Source organism: Elephas maximus, chromosome 21 (assembly GCF_024166365.1).
Source record: "Elephas maximus indicus isolate mEleMax1 chromosome 21, mEleMax1 primary haplotype, whole genome shotgun sequence".
In the NCBI taxonomy this organism is placed as follows: Eukaryota; Metazoa; Chordata; class Mammalia; order Proboscidea; family Elephantidae; genus Elephas; species Elephas maximus.
In genome coordinates this window covers 54885652-54904558 of record NC_064839.1, presented here as the reverse complement: position 1 = coordinate 54904558, position 18907 = coordinate 54885652, and the positions used below count along the sequence as shown (strand labels likewise).

General features: G+C 46.7%; 1 protein-coding gene across 5 annotated transcripts in view; it reads left to right on the top strand.

Annotated features, from left to right (window-relative positions):
* FANCA (FA complementation group A) overlaps window positions 1–18907 on the top strand; it is a 67826-nt gene that overhangs the window by 45226 nt on the left and 3693 nt on the right. For 3 of the 5 annotated variants that reach the window (XM_049864039.1, XM_049864037.1, XM_049864042.1), the window contains 9 exons: window positions 8958–9134; window positions 10090–10163; window positions 11925–12083; window positions 13026–13110; window positions 15371–15522; window positions 16046–16148; window positions 16998–17057; window positions 17233–17337; window positions 18314–18426. In XM_049864039.1, the coding sequence (XP_049719996.1) occupies window positions 8958–9134; window positions 10090–10163; window positions 11925–12083; window positions 13026–13110; window positions 15371–15522; window positions 16046–16148; window positions 16998–17057; window positions 17233–17337; window positions 18314–18426 (1028 nt within the window). The remainder of the gene's footprint in view (window positions 1–8957; window positions 9135–10089; window positions 10164–11924; window positions 12084–13025; window positions 13111–15370; window positions 15523–16045; window positions 16149–16997; window positions 17058–17232; window positions 17338–18313; window positions 18427–18907) is intronic. The other 2 variants (XM_049864038.1, XM_049864041.1) reach the window with 2 other exon arrangements.

Genomic DNA, 18907 nt, shown 5'->3' with positions numbered 1-18907 from the left:
GGAAAATCACAAAATGGAGGATAACCACACATGCCTAACCAAGTTGACACGTCTTCCCGTGTTTTTGCGTTGTTAGTAACATTTTGTATCCTGTTTATGCCATGTATTAGGGACCCTAGCGTTGTCCCTATTTTTTCTTCCACAATCTTTATTGTTTTAGACTTTATATTTAGGTTTTTGATCCATTTTGAGTTAGTTTTCGTAAATGGTGTGAGGTATGGGTCTTGTTTCATTTTTTTGCAGATAGATATTCAGTTAATGCCATCACCATTTGCTAAAGAGACTGTCTTCTCCCCAGTTAACAGACTTGGGTCCTTTGTCAAATATCAGCTGCTCATAGGTGGATGAATTTACGTCTGGGTTCTCAGTACTGTTCCATTGGTCTACGTATCTGTTGTACTAGTACTAGGCTGTTTTGACTACTGTGGTGGTATAATAGGTTCTAAAATCAGGTAGTGTGAGGCCTCCCACTTTGTTCTTCTTCTTCAGTAATGCTTTACTTATCTGGGGCCTGTTCCCTTTCCATAAGAAGTTGGTGATTTGTTTCTTCATCCATTGAAAAATGTCATTGGAATTTGGATTAGGATTGCATTATATCTGTAGATTGCTTTGGGTAGAATAGATATTTTCGCAATGTTGAGTCTTCCTATCCAAGAGCAGTGTATGTTTTTCCATTATGTAGGTCTATTTTGGTTTCTTGCTGTAGTTTCTCGTAGTTTTCTTTGTATAGGTCTCTTATGTCTCTTGTTAGACTTATTCCTAAGTATTTTATCTTCTTGGAGGCTACTGTAAATGGTATTGATTTGGTCATTGCCTCTTCGAAGTTCTCTTTGTTGGTGTAGAGGAATCCATCTGATTTTTGTATGCTTATCTTGTATCCTGATATTTTGCTAAAATATTCTATTAGTTCCAGTAGTTTTCTTGTGGATTCTTTGGGGTTTTCTGTGTGTAAGATCATATCATCTGCAAATAGAGATACTTTTACTTCTTCCTTACCAGTTTAGATATCCTTTCTTTTTTTAGTGTTATTGCTGTAGCTAGGACCTCCAGCACAATGTTGAATAAGAGTGGTGATAAAGGGCATCTTTGTCTAGTTCCCATTCTCAAGGGGAATGCCTTCAGACTCTTTCGATTTAGGATGATGTTAGCTGTTGGCTTTATTATATTGAGGAATTTTCCTTCTATTCCTATTTTACTGGGAGTTTTTATCATGAATGGGTGTTGGACTTTGTCAGATGTCTTTTCTTCATCAATTGATAAGATCATGTGGTTCTTGTCTTTTGTTTTATTTATATGATGGATTACATTATTTGTTTTTCTAATGTTGAACCATCCCTACATACCTGGTATGAATCCCACTTGGTCATGGTGATTTATTTTTTGGATATGTTGTTGAATTCTACTGGCTAGAATTTTGTTGAGGATTTTTGCATCTAAGTTCATGAGGGATATAGGTTTGTAATTTTCCTTTTTTGTGGTGTCTTTACCTGATTTTGGTATCAGGGACATGCTGGCTTCATAGAATGAGTTTGGGAGTATTCCGTCCTTTTCAATGCTCTGAAATACCTTTAGTAGTAGTGGTGTTAACTCTTCTCTGAAAGTTTGGTAGAATTCTCCAGTGAAACCGTCAGGGCCAGGGCTTTTTTTTGTTGAGAGCTTTTTAAATCATCGTTTCAGTCTCTTATTTTGTTATAAGTTTATTTCATTGTTCTACCTCTGTTTGTGTTAGTTTAGGTAGGTAGTGTGTTTCTAGAAATTTGTCCATTTACTCTAGGTTTCCAAATTTGTAAGATTTTAATTTCTCATAGTATTCTATTGTGATTCTTCTAATTTCAGTTTGGTCTGTTGTGTTATCACCCATTTTATTCCTTATTCAGGTTATTTGCTTCCTCTCCTGTTTTTCTTTTGTCATTTTGGTTTATCGATTTTGTTGATCTTTTCAGAGAACCAGCTTTTGGTCTTGTTAATGCTTTCAGTTATTTTTCTGTTTCATTTAATTCTGTTCTAATTTTTATTTTTTTCTTCTAGTGGCCAAGGACTTCTTTTGCTGCTCTTTTTCTGTTTGTTCCAGTTGTAGGGTTAATGTTTTGATCTGGGGCCTTTCTTGTTTTTGGATGTGTGCATTTATTGCTATAAATTGACCCCTGAGCACTGCTTTTGCTGTATCCCAAAGGTTCTGGTAGGATGTGTTTTTATTCTCATTTGGTTCTGTGAATTTTTTTATTCTGTCTTTGATTTCCTCTATAACCCACTAGTTTTTGAGCAAAGTGTTTTTCAGTTTCCATGTGTATGATTTTTTTCCTTGCTTTTTCTGTTATTGATTTCTACTTTTATGGCTTTATGGTCAAAAAGATGCTTTGTAATATTTCGATGCTTTGGATTCTGTCACGGCTTGCTTTGTGGCCTAATATGTGGTCTATTCTGGAGAATGTTCCATGTGTGTTGGAAAAGAAAGTATACTTGGCTGCTGTTGGGTGGAGTGTTCTGTAAATGTCTATGAGATCAAGTTGATTGATTGTGGCATTTAGATCTTCCATATCTTTATTGAACTTCTTTCTGGATATTCTGTCCTTGACTGAAAGTGGTGTGTTGAAGTCTCCTAGCATTATTGTGGAGCTCTCTATCTCTCTTTTCGGTGCTGTTAGAGTTTGTTTTATGTATTTTGGAGCCCTGTTGCTGGGTGTGTAAATATTTATTATGGTTATGTCCTCCTGGTATATTGACCCTTTAATTTTTATATAGTGTCCTTATTGTTTGTGGTGAATTTTACTTTAAAATCTGTTTTGTCAGAGATTAATATTGCCACTCTTGATTTTTTTAATTGTTGTTTGCTTGATATATTTTTTTCCATCCTTTGAGTTTAGTTTGTTTGTGTCTTAAAGTCTAAGGTGTGTCTCGGTAGGGAGCGTATACATGGATTGTGTTTTTTAATCCATTCTGCCACTCTCTGTCTCTGTATTAGTGCATTTAGTCCATTTACATTCAGTGTAATAATTGATAGGTATGAGTCTAATGCTGTCATGTTGATGTCTTTTTTTATGTGTGTTGTTGACAGTTTCTTTGTTACACTTAATTTTCTGTGCTAAGTCATTTTTCTTTATGTATTTTCTTTTCATCTTTTTCATTGTTGTTGATTTTGTATTTGCTGAGTCTTTATGTTTTTCTTGTTTTTTTAATTTGGTGTGTAGGACCGTTAGTTTCCTTTGTGGTTACCTTAATATTTACCCCTATTTTTCTAAGTTTCAGCCAATCTTTTATTTCTTTATATAGCCTTGACTTCCTCTCCATATGAAAAATCTATGACTACATTATTTAGTTCCTCTTTTTTGTTTTAATGGTGTCATCTTTTACATATTGATGTCTCTGTTTCCCTATTTTCAGTGTTTTAGCTTTGGTTTATTTTTATGACTTCCGTATCTGGGTTTGTGTCTGGTTGCTGTGTCCTGGGTTCTAGACTTGGGTTGTTATCCGATGTTACTGATTTTCTAACTGGAGGACTCTCTTCAGTGTTTCTTGTAATTTTGACTTGGTTTTTTCAAATTCCCTAAACTTCCGTTTGTCTGGAAATACCCTGATTTCGCCATCATATCTGAGAGACAGTTTTGCTAGAGATACAATTCTTGGCCAGCAATTTTTTTCCCTCAAAGGAAAAACTTATATGTCATCCCATTGCCTTCTTGCCTGCATGGTTTCTGATAAGTAGTCCCAGCCTAGTCTTATTGATTCTTCTTTGTAGATGACTTTTTGTTTATCCCTAGCTGCTCTTAAAATTCTCTCTTTATCTTTGGTTTTGGCAAGTTTGATTATAATGTGTCTTGGTGACTTTCTTTTGGGATCTACCTTGTGTGGGTTCGAGGACCATCTTGAATAGATATCTTCTCATCTTTCATGATACCAGGGAAGTTTTCTGCCAAGAAATCTTGAACGATTCTCTATATTTTCTTTTATCACCCCTGTTCTAGTACTCCAGTCACTCATAGGTTATTCCTCTTGATTGAGTCCCACGTAATTCTTAGGGTTTCTTCATTTTTTTTTAAATTCTTTTATCTGATTTTTCCTCAAATAAGTTGGTGTCACTAATTCTGACTTCCATTGCCTCAGTTCTACTCCTATGACTTTCTACTGAGTTGTCTAATTCTGAAATTTTATTGTTAATCTCTGGATTTCTGTTTGATGTCTCTCTGGATTCTTGCAGACTGTTAAATTTGTCATTGTGCTCTTCTTAAGTTTCTCTGTTGCATTGTCTGTGTTTTCCTTGGCTTGTTTTGTGTTTTGCCTGATCTCCTTCCCGATCTCCTGAAGAATTCTGTATTCTGCCTCCAGTAATTCCAAGAAATTATCTTCCTCCAGAAGATTTCTTGGGTCTTTGTTTTGGGAGCTTGCTAAAAGCATCATGGTCTGCCTCTTTATGTGATTCGATAATGACTGTTTTCTCTGAGCTATCAATAAGTTATTTGTTTATGTTTGCTTACTGTGTCCTAGCTTCTTGTTTCGTTTTGCTTTGATATGCCCAAATAGGCTGCTCGTGTGTGCTAGTTTGAGAATTGGCACATTTGAAGCTCGAATGTCCTGTCACCAGGTGGTTAGATCTGTTACTAGCTATGTGAGGCCAGGAGTCCATTTACTGTTCTTGTATGGATGGATTCAGCTCAGGTGTCCAGGTATGTGGTGCAGGTTCTCACCTACAGTCGTAAACGGGCAAGGGTGATTGGAGTAGGCACAGATATCTGGCTGCAGTAGGGGGTCATGTGCAGAGCAAGGCAGGGGGCTGACGGCTGCCCCTGATGTCTGGGAGGAAAGCGTGTCCCTGTTCCCTAGAGTGTGTAGGTGGGTGGGTTTTGCAGCCAGAGTATGGGCTCCCAATGCTGTTGGTTGTAAAGGACTGGGAGGCAGCACTTATTCTTGGACCCCTGTTACAGGTGGCTAGGTGGCATGGGTGGAGCCACCAGTCCTCAGACCCCTGATGTGGTAGGTGAGGACCCTGCTTAATGGGCAGAGCAATGTTAAATGTCACAAACCTGCTACTCCACCATATAGCTGATACAGTGAAGTTAGGCTTCAAGTATATACCCTGTTGTACTGTGCTAATGAGGGTCTGTGCTGTGGAAATGGGCCCACAGAGGCCTATGCAAGGGTAAAAAGCATTGAAAGTCCATGGACCACTTATGCCTAGGCAAAGGAGTTGTTCTTGCCCCGAATTCCCAGCTTAGGGAAGCTGGCAGATTATATTTTCCTGTTTGTTAATTTGTTCCCTCTCCATGGCCAGAGAAAGGCTCAGGGTGCATGAGGGTTCCTACTTCTGGCCCAGGGGAAGAGGCAGTCGCTGGAGCAGAACAGGGAGGGAGCAGGTAAATGGGAGAGAGGTATTTCTCAAATGAGGTGTTTGATTTGCGTGGTAAGTTAAGCACATGTACTTTTGCTGATTGAGCGCCACTTTTCACTGGTTCTGGAGGCTCGTGTAGATTTTCCGCTGCTCAGACTCTCCCAACGTGGAAACTGCATCCCAAATGCCATTGCTTGCCTCACTGGAAATGCCAGCCAATCCAGCCTGCACGGTGCCGGTTCCCGCCGGGTCAGGTCTGGCAACTCCTCACTGCTTCTAAATCGTCTCTCCCTTCCCCTGCCACTCAGTCTGATTCTTCAGGTTTGCCTTTGATGTTCAGGGCTCCTAGATTGTCATATATTATCCATTCACTTATTTTTTTCAGGTCTTTGTTGTAAGCAGGGACCACCGGGAGCATCTGACTACTCCGCCATCTTGGTCCCACCCCTGATACTGATATTTATAAAATATTACAAAATACACAAATTAGATAAAAGTGCTTACAAAGTGTCTTTCTATTGAAGAAGAGTTCTAGATTTCCTCTAAAGAGCTCCTTTCCTGTAGTAAACACTTGTTGTATTTGTTAGAACAACAGGGAAGTTTAAACATGAAGTGTTAGAAACCCTAAATGTACAGGTAAGGATAAGGACTTCTGAACTATAAAAAACCCATTGCCATCGAGTCGACTCCAACTCATAGCGACCCTGTAGGACAGAGTAGAACTGCCCATAGGGTTTTTAAGGAGCAGCTGGTGGATTCAGACTGCTGACGTTTTGGTTAACAGCTGAGCTCTTAACCACTGTGCCACCAGGGCTCTCCTGAACTATAGTAAACATGTGAATCTGTGGAGAAGCTTTTTAAAATGCAGATTCCTGGGGCTGCCCAGTTCAGTTAAGTCAGAACCTTGGTCAGCTCCAGGGATCCAGGCACACTTGCATAGCCTGGCAGAAGCAGGTGTACTGTGGCGCCCACAGTTTGCTGATAGGCTTGGAGCCAGGTGCCCACCTTTGAGGAGTGCCAGTGATGGAGACACGGTGTGGCAGCCTCTTGCTCATCACTGCTTGCAGGCCACACTCGCAGCAATGGTGGCCTCTCCGGAGCAAACCTCACACAGAGGCTTTTTAAAGAGTACAATCCAACATCGCCCAAAGTGTCTTTCTTGGGTCAAAAACAGTAGTTTAGAGGACAGAACCTTTTCTGCACTGGCTCAGCTCCCATGGTGAGATGTGGCCACATCAGCCCAGCCCGTGTCCCCAACCCAGTTCACAGCCCCAAATGTGCTCGGTAAATGTGGGGCAGAGGCATATCTCCTGATGGGCAAAGAAAAGCAAGTTCATCACTGGTAAAAAGAACTCCCACTGGTGACATGCTTTGCTTATCAAATTGGCAAACTTTTTATTTTTATATATACTTTTTATTATACTTTAGGTGAAACTTTACAGAGCAAATTAGTTTCTCATTCAGCAATTTATACACAAATTGTTTTGTGACATTGGTTGCAATCCCTGTGATGTGTCAACACTTTCCCCTTCTACACCCCAATTCCCTGTTTAGATCAGTTCATTTTTTCTGTCCCTACCTGCCTTCTGGTCATTGTTTTTGGGCAGGTGTTGCCCTCTTGGTCTCTTATACATAATTGAACTAAGAAGCATGTTCCTCATGTGTGTTATTGTTTGTTTTATAGACCTGGCTAATCTTTGGCTGAAAGGTGAGCTTTGGAAGTGGCTTCAGTTCTGAGTTAAAAGGGTGTCCAGGGGCCATAGTCTTGGGAGTTCTTCAGCTCTCTGTCAGACCAGTAAGTCTGGTCTTTTCTTGCCTGTGAATTTGAATTTTGTTCTATATTTTTCTCCCGCTCCATCCAGGACCCTCTATTATGATCCCTGTCAGAGCAGTTGTTGGTAGTAGCCAGTCACCATCTAGTTCTTTTGGGCTCAGCCTGGTGGAGGCTGTAGTACTCATGGTCCATTAGTCCTTTGGAGTATTATTTCCCTTGTATCTTTTGTTTTCTTCATTCTCCTTTGCTCCAGACGGGATGGGACCAGTAGATGTATCTTAGATGACCACTCGCAAGCTTTTAAGACCCTAGACACTACCCACCAAAATAGGATGTGGAATATTTTCTTTATGAGCTCTTGTTATGCCAGTTGACCTAGATAGCCCCCATGACCATGGTCCCCAGCCCTCAGCCCCAGTAACTCAGTCCCTTAGGGTGTTTGGATGTGTCTATGAAGCTTCTATGACCTGGCATTGGTCAAGTTGTACTGAGTTCCCCTATATAGTGCACTGCCTTTTCTTTCACCAAAGTTGACATTTATCTACTGTCCAGTTAATGATTTCCCCTCACCAACCCTCCTCTCCCTCATAACCATTAAAGATTGCTTTTTTCTGTGCGTAAATCTTTTGTTGGGTTTTTATAAGAATGGCCTCATGTAGTATTTGTACTTTTGTGATTGATTTATTCACTCAGCATAATGCCCTCCAGATTCATTCATGTTGTGAGGTATTTTGCAGATTCATCATTGTTCTTTATTATTGCATAGTATTCCATTGTGTGTATGTACCATAATTTGTTTATCCATTCATCTGTTGATGGGTACTTAGTTTCTGTCTTATTGCTGTTGTGAATAATGCTGCAATGAGCATGGGTGTGCCTATCTGTGGGAGAGCTGTTATTTCTCTAGGATATATTCCTAGGAGTGGGATTGCTGGATCGTATGGTATTTCTAGCTTTTTAAGGAAGCGCCATATTGTTTTCCTAGTGGTTGTACCATTTTACATTCCCACCAGCAGTGCGTAAGAGTTCCAGTCTTCCCGCAACCTCTGCAACAGTTGTTATTTTCTCTTTTTTTGATTAGTGTCAGTACTATTAGAGTGAGATGGTATCTCTATGTTGTTTTGATTTGCATTCCTCTAATGGCTAGTGATCCCAAGCATTTCCTCATGTGCCTGTTAGCTGCCTGAATGTCTTCTTTGGTAAAGTGTCTGTTCCTATCCTTTGCCCATTTTTTAACTGGATTATTTATCTTTTCGTTATTGAGGTGTTGCAGTATCTAGTAGATTTTAGAGATTATGCCCTTGTCAGATATGTCATAGCCAAAAATGTTTTCTGAGTCAGTAGGTTCTCTTTCTACTATTTTGGTGAAGTCTTTTGATGAGCATAAGCGTTTAATTTTTAGGAGCTCCTGGTCATCTAGTTTATCTTCTGGTGCTTATGCATTGGTAATTATGATTCATACCCTATTTAAGCAATATACAAGTGTCCCTAGCATTGTCCCTATTCTTTCTTCCATGATCTTTATAGTTTTAGGTTTTATATTTAGGTCTTTGATCCATTTTGAATTAGTTTTTGTGTAAACTGACAAACTTGCAAAATGAAAATGCTAGAATTGGCAAAGGTCCGAGGGGGCAGGTGTGCACAAGACCCTGGGTCGGCACCAGCCTTGGCAGCATTTGGTGCAATAGTTGTCTCGGTGCAGCACTCTGCTTTGAGGTGTGTGGTTGGGGTAGTGGTCAGCTGTGTCCATGAGAGGGGCCACAGCACATATGGTGCTGTCCTCTGCATGGGGGCCATGGGCAGTGCATTTCTCTTGAGTATTTCCTAAGTCTCTGATGGAGAACACATCTTTATTTTCAGTTCCAATTTGTTGTGTTGAGACTATTCGCTGAAGCTCGCGAGCCTCCCTGTCTGGATGTTGCAGGGGACCTTCTCTGGAAGCCCCTGTGCCTGTCTTCCACAGACTGGACAAGGGCCGCCCTCTGTCTGTGGAGAAACAGGACATTCCAAGAACTGCTGAAGGAGAAGGAATTTCAGGTAAAGTCCCAGTACCCTTCTCTCCTTTACCCCATTGCTGTACTTCTGGGTCTCATCAGAGAACTCCATGTGTCCTGGGACAGGTGTGAGGGGGCGAAGCAGGTGTGAGGTCAGGGTGGGAAATGGTCTGACATTACACTTGAGGAGCAACACTGAAATCTATTTTTAACTTCAGAGTTTTACTGCATAATTACAGCTTCATATGCAATTGGAAGAAATTATATAGACAGATGCCATCTGTGCTTTATGCAGTTTCCCCCAATAGTAACATTTTGCAGAATTTTCCAGGGATGACTAAGATTATTTGTGAGTGCTCTGGCAGGCTCACAATGAGGAGCTCGGTCTCTCTGAGCCATGGCTGTGAGCTTGCCCTGCACCGGGACAGATCTCTGGAAGCTGGGTTGAGTGCCAGGAAACCCCACCAATGCCCCTGCCAGTGTTCCCACTAACATCCCCCATATCATCCCCACCAGTGCCCTCGCCAACTGTCCCAACAACATCCCTGTTAACGTCCCCTTCAATACCCCTGCCAACGTTTCCACCCCACATCCTTGCCAATGCCCCCAACAATCTTCCCCCAGTGCTCCCACTAACACCTCCAACAATATTCTTCCCACTGTCCCCACAAATGCACCCAACAATATTCCCCTCAACTCCCCCAACATCTCTACCATTGCCCCCACCAATGCCCCGCCAGTCAGGCCAATGCTACTTCTCTCTTCTGTCTCTATTTTTTAATATATTTCCTAGGATGTGTGCCTGGTGGTTTAGGTCTTTTGCAAAAAAAAATCTCAAGTTTGTTTTATTACATTTTTCAATTTTTTTATTGCTAACTATCAACTATATGCAAGAGCAGGTGTAGCTATCACTGTCAAGCATCAAGAGTGATGATGTGTGAGCAGTGTGCACCATGGCCGGCTGCAGCCCTCACATTATATTGCTCCTCTCCTCTCAGTTAACTTACAGAGACTGGTTGCAGTTGGAACTAGGAATTCAGCCTGAAGTTGATGTTCTTTCAGACACAGAGAGGTAATTGTTTAGAACATCACACAGTCTTCATCATCTTCGAGTCTGGGTCTTATCCTGTCTCCTCAGTTTAGGTTTCAGGTTAACACAGGACCTTTAAGCATGATTTCATTCATTCCTTTGTTGCTTTATTCAAGAAACTTATTTATTGAGCTCCTGCTGTGTGCCAAACACTGTTCTATAATGTTCTGGAAGCTGGGAATGCTGCATGAACATGGCACGTGGAGGCACCCGCTTGGGTTCCGTCCTCCCCTCAATTGGGTGCCCTGTGTAAGGACTGCATACCTTGGGGGCTGGGGACCAACAGGTGAACACAAACTGGACAGGCAGGGCCACATGGCAGTAAGTGACGGAGCAGCAAAGGTGAGGCCTTCAGGTGGGTGACATCAGAGGGGATGAGAGGTTGACAGTGAGCACTGGCCCACACCCCTGCCGTGGGGGCCAGGGTGTGGGCATGGCCACCAGTGTTTGCAAGGAGTGGACAGCGCGTGGGGTGGGTACGTGAGAAGGCAAGTGGGAACGTTGCTTTTCCAGGAAAGGCACCAGGAAGGGTGCGGTCAGGGACAGAAGCACAGGGCTGTGAATCAGGATGGCTAGGCTCCTGTGGGCCCAGTGCTGGTCATGGAGGAGGTCGGGAGAGGCCAGGCTCACCATCTGCTGTGCACAGGGCCCCATGAAGGTGGGCGGCGATTTGTTGAAGATTATAGGGAGAATGTGAGAGGACCCACCTGAGATGCACACCGTGCCCCAATAGGGAGCACACAACACAGAAGGGAGAGGAGGGTGGTGTGAGGGGTTGGGGAGCAGGGGAGGGTCCACCTGTCCTCTGCACACTCTCCTCCTCTGTGGGTTGGAGTTCCTTTCTGGTACCCATGGGACACGCTGGGTCTCCCCAAGTTGTGCTGCAGTGTTGGGCTCTGAATCAGCAGAACATACACAAGAATCACAGGAAAGGGATGGCTGTGCAAAGAAGAGTTAGCTGCTTTTTCCCCAGTTGACACTGTAGCTTCTCAGGTTTGCCTTCACGACCTGTGAAAGTGTTCTTTACATGCTCGCTGCTCGCAGGCTTTCCCTCCTCACTTGCTCACCATGCTCATCTTAGGATAGGGTTTAGATATGCCAGGACAGGAAGGCAATGAGGGGGTTCCAGTTTTCTGAGTTGAGGCTTCATCAAAGCCACCCGTTAGGTTGAAACTGTGCTTGGGTGCTTAGGTCCGTCTGCACAGTGGTGTGGTGAACGTGTGGCACGGGTCTCCTGGCACCCAGCAGCCCCACTGCTCATCTCGTCACCTGTTTCTACATGGCGAGACCATCCCGTGCACACCATCCACGATCTGGGTCCAAGTTTCTCCATCTGTCCCCTTGCTGATGGGCCTGTGGGTCATTCACAGATGCCCAGGTCAGCCACAGCACATTTTCGTGCCTTTGTGCATTTTGCTATCCAGCTCAACAGCTGCGTGGCTGGTGGTCAGCCCAGTGGGTCAGCCACAGCACATTTTCGTGCCTTTGTGCATTTTGCTACCCAGCTCAACAGCTGCGTGGCTGGTGGTCAGCCCAGTGGCCCAGCCGTTCTTTTGTTTGTGGTGGGGGGTCCACAAAGGTCACCCTGGAAACTGGACCACGAGGCTTCGCTCCTGCCCTGATGTGCCCTCAGGGAGCCAGCAGGTGCACATGCTCCGAGGTTTTGGGCTTACCTGGTTTGGGGGAACCTGGGCTGCAGGTTTTCACAGTGTTGCTGGTGCTGACACCTGTTCTCTGTTGCAGGCGAGACTTCCACCAATGGGCAATCCACCAGTGCTACCTGCCAGAGCCCTCGGCCACGGGGGGCTGTGGAGGAGACCTGGAGGTGGCCTGTAGTATCCTCACTGAGGCAGTGATGGACTTCTGCCAGAGGTCTGCACCCATGTGTCTGCAGAGGTCTGGGTCAGTGCACAGGGCATGGCTGAGCACTTCAGGGCTGCAGGTCTGAGTCGGTTCAGTGAAGATGCACCTAGACTGTGGTGCTCAGGGCAGTGTGAGAGGACAGAGCAGGTGCTTGCAGAAATCCACACACGCTTGTGGCCTGGGGCTGGGAGAGTGTCCGCATGAGGCCTAGGTTGGAACAGGGACACATGGCAGGAGCTGAGCATGGAGGACTGAGCCCAAAAAAAATGGTGCTGGTCTGTCGGGGTGCAAGGAGGGGAGGGGAGTGAGGGGCAGAGAGGAACATAGGGTGAGGGCAAGGGTGGAGCTGACAGCCCCGCTGTGGAAATGGAGTACAGCTTATCTGCTTTTGCTTTTGTCGCTTGTGCTTCTGGTGTCGTCTCTAAGAATCCATTGCCAAATTCAAGGTCATGAAGATTTATCTTTATGTTTTCACCTAAGAGTCATATATTTTAGCTTTTATATTTAGGTCTTTGATCTAGTTTGAGTTCGTTTTTGTATATGATGTGAGGTGGCGGGGGGTTCTAACTTCATTCATTTGCATGTTGAAATCCAGCTGACCCAGCACCATGAGAGTGGGCATCTTTGTCTTATCCTGACCGTAGAGGGAAAGCCCTCAGTCTTTCTCCGTTGAGAAATACATCACATTGATTGAATTAGGTATACTGAACCAACCTTGCACACCTGGAATAAATCCCTCTTGGTCATGGTGCATAACTCTTTATTTGTTGTTGGATTCAATCTACTAGTATTTTGTTGAGAATTTTGTTATTGTTTGATTCCTATGTCAGCAAAAAAATGTCAGTAGCTCCCTTGAAATGCAGTGGTCACCGGGGCATCTAAGGTGTGTGACTGCGCCCCACATCAGGATGGCAGGAGAGATCAGGAAACCCACCACAGCTCTGACATACTGAAGAGGCTTTTATTTTGTTTTTGTTCCAGCTCACGGAGTTTTGACCACCTGGAGAATTCTGATTTGGTCCCTGGAGGCCGCATAGTAAATCGGGATATTCTTTCCAGATTGCAGGTGAGTTGGAGGACACCTGGATCAGTGGGTCCTGTGGTAAAGCCCCTCTTAATACTTGTTGTAAATTTCTATAATGGGTCCTAACGCAGTTGAGCAGAATGAAGACTCTTACTTCCCATACCAATGCTGAGATCCAGAGTGACGGTGTGCTCTGAATTCCCTTCACGTGTGAACACCACAGAATACAGAAGCCAGAGCTGTGATAATGCAGCCTTCTGCACACTTGGGGACACACACACCAGCTCTGGTAACATAATTGTCCTGCTGTACTGCCTTCTGCTTGCTGACTCTTCAGCTGCTCCATGTGGAGATCAGGCTCTGGGGAGGGGTGTTAATGACCCTTCACCTGGCACAGGACCTGAGAGTCCAAGGACTTTGGAGGTGGAACTCTTCCCCAGCGAGGCCATTGGCACTGCATAGCTGCTGGGTCCTTGTCACCAAGGCAGACACAGAGGTGCGGAGACAGCATTCCCTCCACACACACAGACACAGGGCATGGAAATGGCATTCACATACAGACGCGGGGCATGGAGATGGTGTTCTCTCCACACGCACAGACATATTGGTCCAAAGACCGTGTCCCTGCCTCAAAAACAGGCAGTCCATCTTCAGATTGTCTGCTGTCCTTGGCTCTCTTGAGGTGATTAAGGCCTGGCATGAGGACAAGACTGGAACAGCTGAGTCAGGACTCAGGGCAGTGCAGGCCTGTCTCCTGCCTGCCACCTGGCTGGCTGCACACCTGGGTGTCTGTACTCCAGGTATGTAAATGCAACCATTTTCCCTTGTTACTTGTGTGGGCTTTGTGCTTTCTGGTATGCCTCCTGTTTCTGCTCTTCCAGTGACTAAACATGGGAAATGAATGATGGAAATCATGGAGGTGTTTTTGCACATAGGGGAAGCTTACTTGCAAATGAGGAAAACATCCCACAAAGAAGGGGAGTCTGGCTCACCCCATCCCTTGTCCCTCATGCATGTCATCACTGTGCAGTGAGGTGGACCAGGGGTGGGGGCGGCAGGAGGTCAGATGAGATGCAGCGCTCACCTTCTTTCTGGCTTGTGCAAGTGGCCGGTGCACGTGTAGTGTCCATCACGGACACATGTACGTGCCTGCTGTGTGCATGCAACCTGTGCCAAGTCCCTGCGCCCCCCTACACGGGCCCTCACCTCCTCCAGGCTGCATCCAAACATCACCTCTCAGTGAGGCCTTCTGGTCTACCCTTTGTCAGAATACCTGCCCCCACCTTTGCCTCGGTTTCCCCACAATGCTCACACTTGTGACTCCCGGGCGGTGGGCAGACATTTCTGAATAAGCAACGCAAGATAGTGGCTTAGGCTCTCAAAGGATGAACGCTATGGTGGTGCGAATGTAGCCTAGATGAAGCTCTGTGAAAGTTTCTAGAAGCAGTTGTGCTCCCAGAAGTTCCTGGCTGTCAGCAGGATATTCCACAGCCCCCACGTTGGGCTGTCCTAGGGACAGAGGCCAAGACCAAGCCAGAGGGGCAAGGGGCACGCAGAGAAGCTGGCCCCACGACCTCAGAGCCCTTTGTGATGGAAGACAGCTTTAGACACACTATTCACACGCTTGACTGTGAGAAAGAGAGAACTACCACCATTAAAATATTTGGGGTGCAAGTCACAGTTATTTTGAGCAAAACAAGCATCATTTTGGCATTTAAGTCACATTTTCTTCAAAGATGTCAATGTCATAAAAGACAGACATGGTAGAATGTTCCTGATTAAAGGAGGCCAGCGACTTGACAACGGTGACCTGACCCTCACCAAGCCTGCACTGGGGGCGATGCTGTGAGACCGATAGAGGAGGTGTCAATTTATTGGTGACAATGACGTGGACACATGCTGTGGTCACATGAGGGCACGTCCTATCCTGGGAACCTGCCCGGGGGAGCTTGGATGCCAAGGGCAGTGACTGTTCATGAAAACACACACACACTCCTGTGTACACGTTCACTCGTGCATGTACGAACACGCTTGCATACACTCATGCGTGCATACATGTGCACACACATATAGAGAGGGGTATTAAGTGATAAGGCAAATGGGGTAAAATGTGGCAGTAGGTGAATCCAGGTAAAGGGTATGCAGGTGTTCCTTGCATTTTTTTTTTCCAGATTTTTATAGGTTTGAAGTGCTTTCCAGGGAAGGCTGTTTAGAGCCCTGCTTGCCATCTCCAAGTGCCTGTGTGCTGGGGCACGAGTGGCCGTCAGGTCTCAGAGAATCCTCACCCCCTGCTCTTTTCTAGGAAATGGTTGCTGAGCTGGAGCTGGGATGGAGTGGCGTGGCACGGGCACACTTCCTTTTCGGGATTTTCCGTAGCCGGCTGCAAGCACTAGGAGACATGTCAACGGTGGCCACCAACCTCCAGAGGCAGCGGGAGCTGCTCCTGCAGAAAAGGTACTAGGCAGGGAGGGCGCGGTGTGGACTCTGAAATAAAAGCATGGTGGTCATGCACGCAGCACTGCCTTCAATCCGTTTTCCTTCCATCGAATCTGCGTTCCTGTCCACCCTCCCCAGCCGTGACAGCTGCTTCTCTGTGGGCTTCCGTATAGCATAGGATCTGGGGATTAGAACTCTGACTTATTTGAAGGGTCCAGCCTAAGGAAAAACGTGTGCTTGGAGATGTCCGTCGCAGCTGTATTTATAATGAAAGATTGGAAAGTAGTTTAAACTTCCCATCACAGAGATTTGTAGTACAGGGAGTGTGGTCACGGTGACATGACCTCTGAGCTGGCTTTAATGCAATGTTAAAATTGTTTTCTCAGCAACACATTTTGAGTGTTTGCAGTGGGTCAAGCCCGGTATGAGCAGTGGACACTCCATGGTGGGGGACAGGGGCTATAGTCCGGGACTCTGCTGCCTTCCAGGAGGAGGAGAGCAGCCCAGGAGCCTTCCCCACTGAGCACCCCCCTCTTTCCAGGATCCTCCTCAGCCTACCTCCCACGGTGCTGTTCGCCAGCCTCAAAGGGCAGCCAGCCACCGTGGACTGTAAAAAGTTTTTTGATTTCGTCAACTCCGCGCTGGTGAGTGCCTTGTGGTCTGTGCAGGGATTGGGGGACTGGAGAGCATTGGGCGGCCAGTTGCTGGTGCCCATGGCCCGTTAGTAATTTGTTCCCTGACTGCAGAATTGCTGAGGGAAGGATGAAAGTTAAATAAGGAGGAAAAGGTTGTTGGCCCCCCAACTCAGATCCTCACAGAATGTTCCTCAAGCTTCAATCACTGGGCCACTCGTCCCATTTGTGTTCTTTCCCATTATGGAGTATTTCAGGCATCGCCCAGCAGGGCCTGCCCCTCCTCCCACCTCAGACTTCTGTCCTGGGAACACATGATTTACATACCAGCAAGGACACGAGTGTGTCACAGTCATGAAGTGACAGGGAGGTGGCACTCACCACCCTTATGGGGAGCAGCTTCTATTCACGATGGAGTTCCAAGTGTCTGACTTTTAAAAATGCACAAATGTGGCCAGAGGAGGTGGGATCATGGCGGCTTCAGAAGCCATTTGTCGTCTTCTGTGAGTCCTCCCCCTTGGGACAATAGGTACACATGGTCTGACAGGGGCATGGTAAAGAGGAGAGGAGCGGGTCAGCCAGATGCCGTCCTCCTCAGAAGCAGGGCCTGGCCCTCAGACCAACATGCTCCGTGTCTGTCACCTGTCCCCATGCCCTGGCCACATGTCTACTATATCCCATCTGGTGCCCTGTGTCTTTGTTTGGGCCAGGAGGGGAGGAGGGAGGTCTGGTTCATCAGGGGACCTCGGGCCACTCTTCACAGCGTTTCCTTCCACAGCAGGACCTTTACTGCACACCACGAGGTGTCCACAGTCGCCCCGCGGCCTCCTTTCTCACTGGCTTTGTGGTTCTGTTTTGCAGAGAAACTTCTGCTCCCATGGAGGTGCCCTGACTCACGACATCACCACCCACTTCTTCCGGGTAATCCGTTCTCTTGGGTACCTCCTTGCACCCACATTGTCTGCTCAGCAGTTGTTTGGGAGACCCCAGGCCCCGGTGCAGGTGGCAGGGCCCCATGAGGGCAAGACTGGCAGGCACCAGGCTGTCGTGTAGGTGCACTGGGCTGAGTGCTGAGTCTAACCACATTGTCCCCCAGGGACTCCTGAGCACCTGTCTGCGCAGCCAAGACCCCACCTTGCTGGTTGACTTGACCCTTGCCACCTGCCAGACTGAATGCCCGATAATCCTGACCTCTGCCCTGGTAAGCCCAGAGGCCCCTGCCCCTTACAGAGACCGTGCAACCTTGGGCTCCAGCCCTTCTGTGTCCCATGGCAGTTCTCATTTTCCTGATGATAAGAAAAACTGTCAGAGTGTAGATAACATGGGTCTTCAGTTTTCCAGAAGTGTCACCAGCCTCTTTCCTGCCCCCATCCTGGCTGTCTCAGAACCTCTATGGGCAGGCAGGAAGGGAGAGGCATTAGCTCAGGTGGGTACTTTGATCTGCTGGACTCTTGCCCGTAGGTTTGGGGTGCTCATTCACTCACTCACTCATTCACTCAGTTACTTGTTCACTGATTCACTGACTCCTACACTCACTGTCATTCATTCTCATTCACTGATTCACTCGCTTGTCTGCTCACTAATCAGTTCCGTATGCACCGAGCACTAAGTAGTAACTTTGAGCCTCTGCTTTCCCATGAGTGTAATTTAACATCTGTCCCATCTGCTGTCTTGACTGCCGTCTCTCAGGACTTAGGAGTAGAGAGGCTGCCTCAGCTCCCTGCCTGACCCTTTCACATGACCAAACATTCTGGGGTTAAGGATGTGGGGAGGGCAAGTAGCATACTGGCCACCAGCTGAACGTGGACTTTGGTTTCAGAGGCTTGTTTCCCTCAGAGCAGATGTTGTCCCCAATGTTTGGCAAGTTCGCTAGCTTGCTTGCAGCTGAGTGGGGGAACTCACTAGGAGAGAGCCATTTTGTTGTTTAAAAGTGCTAGCTCTTGGCAGCAGCCCAGGTCCTTGTTGCTAAGGATGTCCAAGGTCCAAGCCAGCTGGCACTTCCTCCGGTAGTACCCCCCAAGCTCAGCATCTTCCTCGTCAGAGGGTCAAGATGCTCCACAGAGCTGTGTGAGCTTCAAGGAGACAAGACACTGAATTTGACATTACAGGGCGGGGGCGCTCCAGGCCAGGCTCCTCACAGTGATTTGGGGTTGAAGCTGTACCCTCATTCCCTGTAGTTGTGGTGGCCGCGCCTGGAGCCTGTGCTTGCGTGCCAGTGGAGGCGGCACTCACAGAGCTCGCTGCCCCGTGCGCTGCAGCAGCTGGCTGAGGCCAGGGACCTGGCCAGGAGGTGAGTTTTGGCCACTGGATGGAGGCGCAGTCATTGGGACCTAGTCTGAGTCCTGCTAGGGGTATTTTGCATCGGAGTACACTGCAGAAACCCCTGCCAGGCCTGCTGTGAATAGCAGAACACCTGAGTGCTAGGTGAAGACTCCATCACCTTCTGGGGCAGATTAGCCTTCCTAACGCCCTGCCCCCACTTCCTCCTCCTCCATCTAACAGGGTCCTGATGTGGGGCCTTAGCCAGACCATGGAGTTCGGGGCTATGTACCCCTGGGAGGCTGGGTGTGGGGTGCTGCCTCCCTACAGGTGGTGAGGACTAGTTATCATGCAGCCGCCGCCTCTGTGACAACTCTGGAGTCCCGTGCCCCTGATACTGCTGAGGCCTCTTTGGGGCTGGGATAGTCAGGTGCTCTGAGTTAGCCCCACCCACTCAGCCCATAGTGCAGGGGGTCAGCCCGGCCTGACGTTGCACGCTGTCCTGACCTGCT